The sequence below is a fragment of the Leptinotarsa decemlineata genome, unplaced genomic scaffold, assembly GCF_025532065.1.
Source record: "Leptinotarsa decemlineata unplaced genomic scaffold, Ldec_3_MD MMD2_tig00026314_RagTag_RagTag, whole genome shotgun sequence".
Lineage (NCBI taxonomy): Eukaryota > Metazoa > Arthropoda > Insecta > Coleoptera > Chrysomelidae > Leptinotarsa > Leptinotarsa decemlineata.
This window is the reverse complement of record NW_027412684.1, coordinates 18,540,678-18,553,862: the sequence shown is the minus strand read 5'-3', so window position 1 is coordinate 18,553,862 and position 13,185 is coordinate 18,540,678. Positions and strand designations below refer to the sequence as shown.

At 35.0% G+C, this 13,185-nt stretch overlaps 1 protein-coding gene across 1 annotated transcript in view; it reads left to right on the top strand.

Annotated features, from left to right (window-relative positions):
- The first annotated feature begins 221 nt into the window (after window positions 1–221).
- Window positions 222–13,185, top strand: part of LOC111512702 (misexpression suppressor of ras 3) — a 29,962-nt gene continuing 16,998 nt past the window's right edge. The window contains exons 1-2 of the mRNA XM_023168851.2: window positions 222–400; window positions 3,473–3,701. Of these exons, the coding sequence (XP_023024619.2) occupies window positions 243–400; window positions 3,473–3,701 (387 nt within the window). The 5' untranslated portion in view covers window positions 222–242. The remainder of the gene's footprint in view (window positions 401–3,472; window positions 3,702–13,185) is intronic.

Sequence of the window (13,185 nt, the reverse complement as noted above, 5' to 3'; positions counted from 1 at the left end):
TATATTTGAAAATAAAATAAAATTTTATGAAAACATTTTTTTCTATGTTAGCCTACGATCCTTTCAGCCCAACTAGACACTCAAACCAGTTCAGAAAATACATGAAAAACAGTTTGATTTCGTAAAACTGAACCAATGAAGAATTTTGTTAACTGCAAAGTCGTTAAAAAAGTCTTATATGTATATAACATGTTGCCAAAATGATTTCGCACCTTCATACCTTCTTTTTGTTGCAGATCAAAATGTCAGCAGAACACCCCATCTACAGCAGTTCTGCATCCATTCCGATAGACAAACGCATATCAACTCTATCGATCTCATCCAAACAAAACGATAATGCGGACTACGCCATAAATAGATTTTCTCAGAAGTACGACTCGTATCAGGATTTCCTTTACAGGTAGATAACTTGAATTGGTCCTCAAATTTTTCAAAATTGTTTCAGCGTAAATCGATGAAAGTTTTTTTGAAGAAGAATTTCTGTTTTGTTGAAAAACCAAGAGTTTAGAGACCTGTAGCAAGAGATGGTTCGAAAATCTCACTAGATTTTTCTACAAAAAAGTGTCAAGTAAAATTTAAAGTGAGTTTTGAACAGTGAACTTTTTGTGGATACCAAGAGAAAATTTGAATTTCTTGAAATTATTTTTGATGTGTATTGTTATCAGATATTCAATAGAAGAATCTGACTTTTTAAAATCAATTACTATTTCACTACAATGATTAAAAATCGGAGAAAAGGTATTTTTTCGTATCTTATTTTGTTTTTTTGTAACACACACTAATTCAGTAAATATAATTCACTAATTGAACAAATCGTTATGCTGAAAGTATCTGTTTGCTTCGAGATATAAAATACCAGTTCATCCATAACCTATGTCAACTATAATGAGAGAAACATTAAAATACAGAAATAGACGGATGTTACTGTATCCCATAACAGTCTATCATCGATCAGAATATTACAGTTATGTAATGTTTCCATAATTAAAATGAATATTCAGCAGATCATTTCTAGCTTACCTCAAAAGATTCAACTCTGATAGTAAGTGAATGGGCTAAATACGATATTCAGTAACTAGAGTTAATAATCGGGAAGCCCAAGCGGGGATTTCGGGATTTAGTAAAGCGCGACAGATTGATATACAGGGGTATACCTTGTACCCGGTTAAGTACCTCCACCAAATATGAGCCCCAGATATAAGGCCGCCTGTGAGTGATATGGATCAGATTAGTAAAAAAAATTGATCATCAGAACTTCTCGAGCGCGTCAGATTAAGGTAGGGTGAGTTAATTACCTGCTAAAAAGTGTATATTCCAGTAATCTGACAATTTGAGAGAAAGGGAAGGGCAGCAAAGTTGTAAAAAAATGACGCCATTTCGACATTCTCGAGCCTAGCTATTTTTTTTTTTTATTTTGAAGGAAATAATTCAAGGATAATGAAAAATATATAATCTGTCGATTTCCGCAAGCCGATATAACAAAAGTTCGTCGATAAAGTTTAATGCGTGCAGCTGTATGATACCTATATTTCCCTCTCCGAATTTCTATTCCTCTATTCTCTATTCAATTTTTCTCTATCTATTACTCTCTCACTCCGTCCCCACTCTGAATTCTGTTGACATGACGCCATCACAGCTGATCACAGAGACTCGTTCGTGATGAAGATGATGATTAGGTAATAAATCAATTAATTGATGGATGTAGCCGTTACTACGTGGTAAAGAAAAGAAAAATTAAACTTTCTATGTTTTTACCACTTTTATTTGTAACCAACGTTACTGCAGTTTCCTCCTATAAGGACATTTTCAAACTTATACAATATATGGAAAGTTTCATTTCTCTTTTCTTCAATAATTAATCAATTGGTTATAAAAAATTAACTTTTTTTGGACATTTTTTAAAAATTATTTCCTTATAAATACAAGTATTCTACTTAAAAAACATACACTTTTTTATTTGCATGCTATTTCCTGAACTTTTCAATTAATTAAGTTCAATGAATAAAAAAAAATATTGTTTTTGTCAGATTAAGCGAATCCCTCTAGATAATCGTCAGATTATTAGACAGCACGTCTAAAACATAAAGATGAACCATATACATCTCAATCTGACGCGCTTGAGTATTTCAAAATGGCGAATTTTTTTGCACATTAAAATAATGGACGCGAGTTTGGGTCAGATCGGAATCGTGAGATTATTGAATGAGAGCTTTTTTTGTTGCACTTAACACCCCCTTAGAAAATCTGACGCGCTCGATTAATTTTTTTTTCTTTTCACTTTTAACACTTACCTACAACCACCCACATCTTGCAAACGATCAGATTAACATACCAACATTATTAAAAATACGTAGGACATTGATGCTATCAATATCTGACGCACTCGAGTATGTCCATGCAACAGTATTTTTTTACATATTTAAAAATCTGTAGCCGCTTTCCCACCGATGAAAAGGTATATATTATATGACATTTTTTTCTTCTTATCATCTAAGTTCTGCAACCTAATATGTCGCAATGACGCTCGAGTAAATCCCCATTTTGCATCGTGGGCTCCCCTGCTATAAGTTTATGAATTGTTTAATTAAACAATATTTGATTCTTTAATATACTGCTCATTTATACTACTTTTGACTCGTCTATTTCTCTGCTTTCAAACCTTCTACTCCTATCTGTCTAAACTGAGATTTTCGAGTACAGTAGTAAACTTTATTTCTCACAAATTTTAACTTTATGCCAAAATTGTGGTTTCCATCGTAAAAGTGAAGTTTATTGACTATTTCAACTATTTAAAATAATTGAGAATTGGAAAATAAATTATATATCTTCCCTTTCTAATCTAAACTTTTTCAAAAACAAATTCTAGCCAGTTTCTTATAGAAATTTTGATTTGATTAAATAAAAAAATGTATTAACTTTCTCTTCCCTTACTGAATTGGGACGTCTTTTTCAAATTGGCATGTAAACCGCAAAAATAATATAAACTTTCCTAAATTTGTATTTCAATTGTAAAATCTGTTTTCATACTTCATCTTTCCATATTTCAGCTTTCAATGTCTAAAAATGACATTTCTATTCTAATTTTGCCTTTTTGATTCATGAAACTTCGATAGTAAAAATGAAGTATTATGAGACTTATGTTTTTCATTTTACTTTCACTTTCTACACATACACTACAGATTTAATTCTGACTTTTGACCTTTTGATTTTCTCCTGCTTTGAAAGATGAAATTCAATTGGAGTTTTCATTAAAATTTTTCCTTCAAAATTTTTCAAACTATTGTGTCAAAATTGAACACTCCCCAAACGTAGTATAGGCAATTCAAAACAATATCAGTCGTGGTATTAACCAGAAAATAGATAATTCTCTTTCCGGCTCTTGAGCTCTGGTCGAATCGAATTTCTATAAAATTCCGGAAAAATTCTTGACTCTTCATAAATATATTCTGAATTAGATCGATATTCTCCACAGCAACAACCAACGTCGTAGAAGACTGTCTTCCACTGGCGAAGGCAGTGGCGACTCGAGCACGACCGCTTCGGGGAGCAGTTACGGAGAAAGAGAAGAAGGAAGCGAGGGTAGAGCAGAAAGCGACGAAGTTGATAGAGAGGAAGAGGAAAAAGAACAACCACTTGGCGGATTGATTTCCGAAATCGAGAGGCAACAAGTCGAAACGTTTTTCAAAGGATTGAAAACACAAGTAAGTCGATACGGTAATTGTGTGGAAGATATTTTCCAGGAGTATTTCCATAAAATGTCTCAGATATATTGGAACTGAGCCAGAAGATAAAACAGAAACAAAGTGAAAGTGATTTATTATACGTATTCATCAGTTTCTCATGTTTATAATAATCGCACCAAAAACATTACTCTCACAGGTTCACAGTTGAACCACTCAAAAAAACACCAAATCGGTAAACATAACCTATGTTTCAGTTGGTTTCCGGGTTTTGCCGTGGTCTTCTTTGGCTACAATCTCTAAACGTTCCAACTGCAAATAGACGGTCATACGAAAAGGAACATTAGTACCCGCCTAGTCGAGCACAACCGGAGTTGCCGATTGATACGTCAAGAAGAGAACTTCGACCACGCCAATGAAAATAACTGCCGCAGTTGCAGTTGGAAAGTTTAGAGATTGTAACCAAAGTAGAAACCACGGCAAAACCCGGAAACCAACCAAAACATTGACACCAGCCGTTAAGGCCAACATTCCCTTAAACATAACCTATGTTTAACACTCAGTCATTCTGATCTGCTAGTAATCGTTTGAGCAACGCCATCATCAATAGAAATTCTTTTCTATATATAGCAACGTAGTGGATGGGTCTATTAAGGCCTGTAGTGGCAAAATTTTCATGTAAAATTTCGAACAACGTGATCTTATTGTTGAATGCGTAACGTTGACGATACCTTTGTGGTATGGCAGCTTAGTGAAGTGCAACTCAACAAATTTCTCCCTTACTTACAAAGGAAGGGCAATCTATTACTCAATGCACAGTGCAATGTGTCATACATTGCACAGAAAGTTAACATATAGATACTTGGGGGCATTCGAATGAAAACTTCTAACAGATGAAAGAGGAGAGTATCTGTATCTGTATCTGTAGAGTAGGGAAGGTGAGTGTGGCCTTAGCACTTAGGTCACATGTGACCCATTGTACATCCTCCTGAGGAGTTGTCCTCCAAGGTAATCGTCCATCCTGTCCTTTCCAGAGAGGTGAATAGGTCACTAGGAGACATCTCCTTTATATTAGCAAGTGTAGGCCAAGACTCGCCGAAACACACACTCTCTTTGGCAACCTTGAGGTATCTCACGGTGGCCTCCGCGAAGGTTTTGGAAGGTGCAGCGATATTACTGTAGTTGCGCGGCTTCTTCAACCTTCTTGGGGTCACCACCGAAGAGGTGCACAAGTGAGGGAACTTTCCTTTCAGGAACTTTCCTTTCAGGAAAGTTCCCTCACTTGTGACAGGGGCAGCCGGTTCCTTGCCTTTATTCAAGGCGGAGCTTTAGGCGCCCACCGCAGAAAGTGCCCTTGCTGTTGGAGGTGATCTGCTATGTCCAGCCTCATTCCAAGCAGTAGATTGGGGAGGACATTACTGTTCATCCACAGCCACCGCCTTAGATTGAGGTGAGCACTTCTGTCCAGCCTCGGGATTGGTTTTTGTTTTAGTTCTTTCTGTTTTTGTGTTGTTTCATTCATGTGTGTTCCCACGAGTAGCAATGGAAGGGTTTGTCACCTCTGGTAGAGCCTCGCATTACCAGAGGTAGGCTGATTACAATGAGGTTTCGCCCAGTTCCCCAGTTCGTGACCGCATATCACCCAGCGGCCATTTAGCTGTCGGCACGATTCCTTATACCTCAGCTTGGGTAGGCTGGTCCACGGTGGCATGTTTTGGAAAGGCTTTTGGGGGTTTTAGTTCCCCTCACCCTACTTATTTCTGCCACTGACCAGGAGTCCGGCAACCCCTTCCGTGAGGCCTCCTTGCCTTCCCGGATAGGGCCTCCAGTCCCCTGGCTGTTCCCCTATCCGCCACCTGGTGACGCGCCAGATAAGTAGCCCAACTCACGGGGAAGAGGAGAGTATTTAAGACTTTAGTTGAGAGGACCCGACACATATGTGAACCTGAGAGTGTACCCAAGGAACTCAGTCTCTTAAAAATGCCTCTATCGAAAATGAGTATAGCGAAGCCGAATTTATTGTGGACGATATGACCCAAGAAAACAATTCCAAATGAGCTAGTCAATGGTGAAGCGTTTTTGTCCTATGCAAGAAATGTTACAGACCGATTTGGGAGAATTCTCGAACAACATAAGGTGAGGTTAGTATTTAGACCAACGAACACGATCAGAGGGACTTTGAAAATATCAGGGATATATAGCGGTTCCTTTGTAGCTTTGGATCGGGCAAAGGTGCTTGATAAAATTCAGAGCTATCATCCAAGACACAGGGGATGCAATGAGAATTCAAAAACACAAAAACAATCATAATTGAAGAGAAGAAAGAATTGAAACCAATACTGTTATGCTGCCTGAGCAAAATTATACTCGCAAAAAGGAGTTATTCAATTCCACCAATAGAAACGAAGACACAAATTGAACAAAAGTGTAGACGCCAACACCATTCGTATCATCTGCTATGAGAACAACCCGCACTTCATTTGTTGCCTCATCGCCTTTGACAACATCTACCGCAATAGTAGACAAAACGTCAGACATACAAACCTGAAGACCACAGTCAACACACTCGAAAAATAGCTTCGACACAGTTACATGTGACCGTAAAAGTTCACACTTTTTAGCATGTAATTATTCTGGATAGTTCGTAGGGAATCGCACTGATAGGAAAGACCCTCGCATTTACTCAGCTTGCGTAAGTTTCTCGCGGAAAAACAGATAGTTGTTGGTTAAAACAATTATTCTTCTCGAATATAGAAACCAATCTAAATATCTGTTATTATTTTAGTACCCAAGGAAAAATTGAAATGAATGTAGTTCAGATTTTAAAAATTTTGTTTCTTTCGAGAAGAGGAATCCTGCCACCACTTTAGGTATTTACTTAAAGTTCGCCATTTCTTGGGAAAAGATGACTCAATAGTCTGTCAGCTCATATGTCAAACTTACGAGTAGTCAGTTAAGTATGTTGGCAACCCATAAACATTAGTTGGCAATGATGGTAATGATGGTAGTCGGGGCAGTATTGTTCCTGGCGTTACGTTTTTATTAATTCTACAGTATTTTGAAAAATTTACCTACTGTCACTTTACACACCAGAACTGACAGTTGACGTATCAAACATGACAGTCGATCTATCAAAACTGACAATTAACATACAGAAGAGCATTCTCACAGGTTTTTTTCAGTTTACATACGTTAACTCGGGGTTTGTCAATGTCGACTATCACTTTTAAATATAAATCAACTAGTGTTGCCAACCTCACTAGGCGAAATGTTGCACTTTGCGTGCGGCTAATTCAAAAGATACAATTTTCTGTCGAATTTTACATTGTTAGGCATAATCTGTTACAATTCAGATTCAGATTTTTCGAGCAGCAACAACACTGATGTGTAATTACACTTGATGAGTCTAAATGCTTCCCAGAGAGTGGATGTTGGTGGATGTGGATGTTTGCTACAGCTAACCTTGTGAAAACATAGTTGTCCTTCCAGAGATCGACGACTCATAGAAGACCTTGAAATATGAGAGGTTTTCCTCGTAATCTTCCCGTTAGCATCAACAAAAATGATATTTTTTGTTGTAACTGGTAGCTTGGCTGGCTATATCCTATCTATATTGAAAACTATAAGCATATTAAAACAGTCTATTGAATGCGGTTCCCACCCCACTCAAACCCCACTAACTAGCCAATAGGGGCTTATATTAACACACTTCATTCATAATTTGAAAAGCAAATGTTTGTTTTAGCTCCAGCACACAGTCAAAGGTGACCCACTTCTACTAATTACTCTCAGCTGCTGGACCGAAAGTGCGGGTATATCCGACAAAAATTAATCGAAAATTCTTCCTGGGTGGCAAATTAGCAATACTGTTGTGAAGTCGCGGTTTGACAATGGATCAATACAGTGCATTTCCGGTTTGGGTGACGTTTATATTTTTCCGCCCCTATGAACCGTTTCCGCCCTTGGAAATTTTGTTTAAAACTTTCATTGTCCTTGGCAACTTTCTCGAAGATTGACACGCACATTCGGTTGCGGGTTTGTCAACTATCGAGCATAGTAATGGTAGATTTATAATATATCGAAGTTATCGAATAGCAATTTGATGTAATTGGTTTGTATTTCCCAAGACGGTATGGAGTAGGTAATTGATTTCAGATATATTGATCGGCTAATGAAGCTTGAAATACTGAGTGATGCAATGGGAAAATTATCAACTCGAGCAAACGGCTTCTTCTCATTGAAGGAAAATGAGGACTATTATAATTCCAAGTCATGCATCAAACGAAAGAGGTTAAAGAAATGGGTTTTGATGGGTTTTCCGGCGTCCAGGTGTTTCAAGAACGACAATCCTCAAAAGTGAAAACTTTGGTCAACCGAGGATTAACGAGGTCTTACATTTTAACGAATTATCTATAGCATGAGTGACAAAGGAGGTCATGGTTTTTGAATCATTACTTTTTAATTGAAATATGAGCTCAAAACTAACGTATTCCTGATCCAACAGTAGTTTCGACCCGCTGTAGGTTCCATCAGTGGTGCTATGCTTAACCACAAAGACCTGATTTTCTTTGAATGACACGCTCGATTGAGTATCTAATTTGTTGCCTATTCATTACTTGCTGCGTCAAGACTTTTTGGCATGTGAAATTTCAAAAAACAAATTGAAAGATGTAAGTATTATAAATGTTATTCGCGCTCGTTAAGTTAATCATCGAAAATTCAAAGACCTTCTTGAAGAATTACAAGCTATAATTATAGCGATGTTATCTTACATACGGCCATCAGGTGGTTGAGCAAGTGGACAAACGCTCTTAGAGTGCCTTCACATTAGGTCGCGCGGTTGCCGCGTGACTTCCATACTTAAAAGTGACGCGCGGTTGTTGTGCGACCTAATGTGAAGCGCCCCGGCGCTGACCCCCATATTGTCCTGTGTGGCCCTTGGCCAGAAAAGTGTGACGACCGCTGTTCTAGACGCTCGAATAAACGAAAATCCACGGAAAAAAATTTTCCTGTGATTATTTTATCAGATATACCTTAGTTAATTAACTAATTTTAACAAGTTTTGAATTTACATAAAAACCCTTATAATTTTTAAACTAAAAACCTCAAATTTTGTTAACTCTTTGGAGCTTTTCTTGAGAGCCTTCAAAAAAGATTCCCGTTGGAAGTTACATAAAAATTATTTGTCATAACTTTTTTGGGGGGATTTTTATCAGTGATGAATATTATGACTTTCAAAAACAAAATTGTTTCTTAAAAAATTTTTCATTGCTTAAAAACGCCTTTGTTGATTAACAATTTTTTTGCTGCTAAATATGAATATTTAGAAACGATTTTTTCAAAATCATAATTTCTATTTCTCTTTGATATTCTTTGATTTCCTGAAAAACAAACCGTTTTTTAATTTATATTTTCTTGATTTATTTAATAAAGAATTTGTTTTGAACAAATTCATTTTTACGATATATTTTTTTTGTTACTACCAAAAAAACAAAAACTACCATATGTCACTTTTTGTGCAAAAAATGTTCTCTATATTTTACAAATGTTTTGATTTTTTTTTCACACAAAAAGTGACACATGGTTTTCTGTTTTTTTTTGTAGTATTAAAAAATATACAGTGATGATTTTGCTATTCATGATGAGTTTGCTATGTATACATGAAGTGATGACAATTAACCGAACTTGTTTTTTAAAATAAAGGGGATATCTGTCAAAAATAAGCAAAACGTTAACTTTATCCTAGTTGCATAAAATTTGGCATATGGATATAAAATTGCCGTAGACACAACTTTTGCAAGTACCTTTTTGTTAAATTCGATCTAGAAATGCACTTATTCAATTTTTTTCAAAAAAAAAGTTGAATTTGACAAACACTGAACGTCAGTGGGTCGCAGTTGGCCGCATCATTTTAAGTTAAATTTAAAACACAAACAAGTGCCGAAGTTAAAGTTTCCCATATGGTGCGCACTGTATATCGTAAAAATTAATTTGTTTGAAACGGATTCTTTATTAGATAAATGAAAAATATATATAAATTAAAAAAAGTTTTTTTCAGAATATCAAAGAGAAATAGAAATTATGAACAATACATTTGTTCATAACAATTATTTTAACAAATAGAGCTAAAAATTATGAAAAATCATTTTTATGTAACTTTGAATAATAAGAATGCGAATAAATTTTAACATTAAAAAAATTTTTTTTCATTGCTTCAATTGGATTTTTCACTTTTCAACGACTTTGATTATTAATAACAAAGTGGAAAATAAAAATTTTTCAATTTTTCCAACGAGAATCTTATTTGAAAGCTTTCCAGAAAAGCTCCAAGAAATGAACAAGATTTGAGGTTTTCAGTTTAAAAGTTATCAAGATTTTTATATAAATTTCAAAATCATAAAAATTAGTTAATTAACTATCGTATATCTAATAAAATAATCACGGGAAAAAAATGGGTTTTCGTTTATTCAAGTGTCTAGAAGGTATATATATATATGAATTTATTTTTTCCTAATAATGGTATCTAATGGGTTAAAATAATTTGTATTATTCAAAGGTCCGTATGGGCCTCCTCCTCGTTAACGACCTTTTTTCAAATTTCGGATATCTTTAATGTTTCCGAGATATTTGCAAAAAACCAAACCCCCCCTTTTTTTACTAAATTGTTTATAACTGTGGCAATTCTGCGAGCTCGTCTTGAGATTTCTCAAAAAGTTGCTAGGAATCGAATGAGCCCTGGATCATAATTTTCAGTGCCCTTGGACAGAAGTTCCAAAAAAAGGATTTTGTGACCCAGACTAGTACTACTCATAATAGAAATCGAGTCTATTCCTTTTAACTTCCACACCTGCAAACAAATACCCCAATGCCACAACAGCATTTTCGGTTATACCAATTTCGCCAAATAGACAGACGAATCACTCTATTGAAATCGAAGCGCACAGCTCGTAGAGTGAAAATTGATGAATATTGTTCGTGGGCAAACAACATACGCCTGCAGCGTACTTTCTGGCTGTATATGTATTACCGCACCCTTATTTGCTAATCCATTATCAATTTCCATCACGTTGTGTACAATAACCGCGATAAAATAAAGTGATTCATGACTTTGCCATTGAACTGTAATATTCATAAACGCGTGTGGAGTTTGAAAAAAAGGAATGCACGAAATGTTATGGTCATTGATGATTAATTATTGTTACTGCTCACAATAATTGTAATAAGCTATTGTTCCAAATAACTTCGGAATGAGCTTGATCCAGTGATCCACCCACAAGGTACGTTGTTTCATTTTATCCGATGGAATTTATCATAATTGAATGAAAATGAAAGATATAGAAATCATTCCAATAGAGATCAAACGTAAATAACTACCGGTGATATTCCACCGAAAATTAAACTATTCAGAAATAGAACAAACTATGATTGCTAAAAACCTGCAGGATAATCATCATAATTAATTCTTGATTATTACAAAATTCGATAAGATTCCAAGTTTTATCAAAATTCCGACTTTGAAACCGGAATTTAATGAAATCCTAAGTTTGAATTGAAATTTCAGAAATTTCGAATTTAATAAAAATCCAAACTTGAAGTTGGAGTTACAGAAAATTTCAAGTTAGAAATCTGGATTCATTAAAATTCGAGTACAAAGTCGAAATTCGATAAAATTCCTAGTTGAAAGTGGGATTTCGGAATCTCCGAATTTGATAAAATTCCAAACTCAAAGGCGGAGTTACGAAAAATTCCAAGTTTGAAATCTGGATTAATTGAAATTTTGAGTTGAAAGTTGAAATTTGATAAAATTCCTAGTTTAAAGTCGAAGTTCAACAAAATTCGTAATTCAAAATCGGAATTCAATGAAATTTCAAGTTCAAATTGAAATTTCAGGAATTTCCAATTCATTAAAATTCCAATCTTGGAATCGGAGTTACAAAAAATTTCAAGTTTGAAATCTCGATTCATTAAAACTTCGAAGTTCGAAGTCGAAATTTGATAAAATTCCTACTTTGAAGTCAAAATTCGAAAAATTCCAAGTTTTATGTGGCATTTCAGAATTTCCAAATTTGATGAAATTCCAAACTTAAAGTCGGAGTTACAAAAAATTACAAGTTTGAAATCATTGTATTCATTGAAAATTTTGAGTTTAAGGTCGGAATTTGTTAAAATTCCTAGTTTAAAGTCGAAGATCAACAAATCTTTTAATTTTAAACCGAAATTCAATTGGGATATCAGAACGTCCGGATTTGATAAAATTCCAAACTTAAAGTCGGAATTACAAAAAATTCTAGGTGTAATGTCTAGTTTCATCAAAATTTCGTATTTGAAGTCGAAATGTAATAAATATCCTAGTTTTAAGTCCAAATTCAACAAAATTTCAAGTTCAAAGTAGAATTTAAGAAATTCGGAATTTGATAAAATTCCAAACTTGAAAGCGGAGTAAAGAAATTACAAGTTTGATGTCTGTATTCATAAAAATTTTGAATTTTAAATCTGACACAGGTTTGGTATTCAATATAGCAAGAACTCTAACAAGATGACTCTGATAAGATGGTGAATTTGATCAATTCAATCCTTGGTAAATGATGCCTATACAGTCAAAACTCATGATCTTGTACAAAATCGAAACGATGTCATTATCAGGCAATTCCCTCACCCAATATCATAAGAATAAATAAGTAAATTGTTCAATCTATCTGGTGAAGAAATATATATTGGTGATCCTTCTTGAACTGCTATAAATACAATAAATAGAGCCTTCAAAACATTTTTCATATTCTCCAGGATAGGTTTATTTCGAATATTGGAAAATATTTCAGAAGTAAGCGACAAAATACAGATGATCATCAACTTTTCGATGTTCAACTTAACAACAGAATACTTTTATAGAAGACGCTCAGCATGGAACACGAACCATGAACTATTTTGACAGATGACAAAGTTAAGGGTGATAATTCTCAACCTAAGAATTCCGTCCAATTGTTAGTGTTTGTGAATATGGTGAAATAAAGCTAGCTCAGTTGAAATTTTGGTTTAACAACCTGCCAAGATGGCATCTGATAATTTCTCAACGTAAATAAACTTATGTTTCGAATAATTTTATTGAATTCACCTCCAAAAATGAAATTGAATATCTTTGACACAGAATATAGGTCACAGAACCTCAACCTCTCAACATCAAAGTGCTGCCATACGAATGTCTCATCTTTAAAAGGTATTCTTCGAGGTATTCTGGGACACACACCGAACACTTTTCAAGAGCTCTTTCATTATGAGAACAGCTTTCCCGAGTTGCTTCTATATCCGGTCTCCGATTTCATCTCGCATTCAAATTAGCTTTTATTAAGTTCGGAACCCATTATCGCCGAGTGCACGGTTTCCCACATCCACATTTTCTACCCAACGATCCACTGGGAATTACTAGCAAAAAGGTCAGACGAAGCTCATCTCGCAAACAATAACATTTGACCGTGTCACGAGATACGCTTTCAACAACCGTGATGCT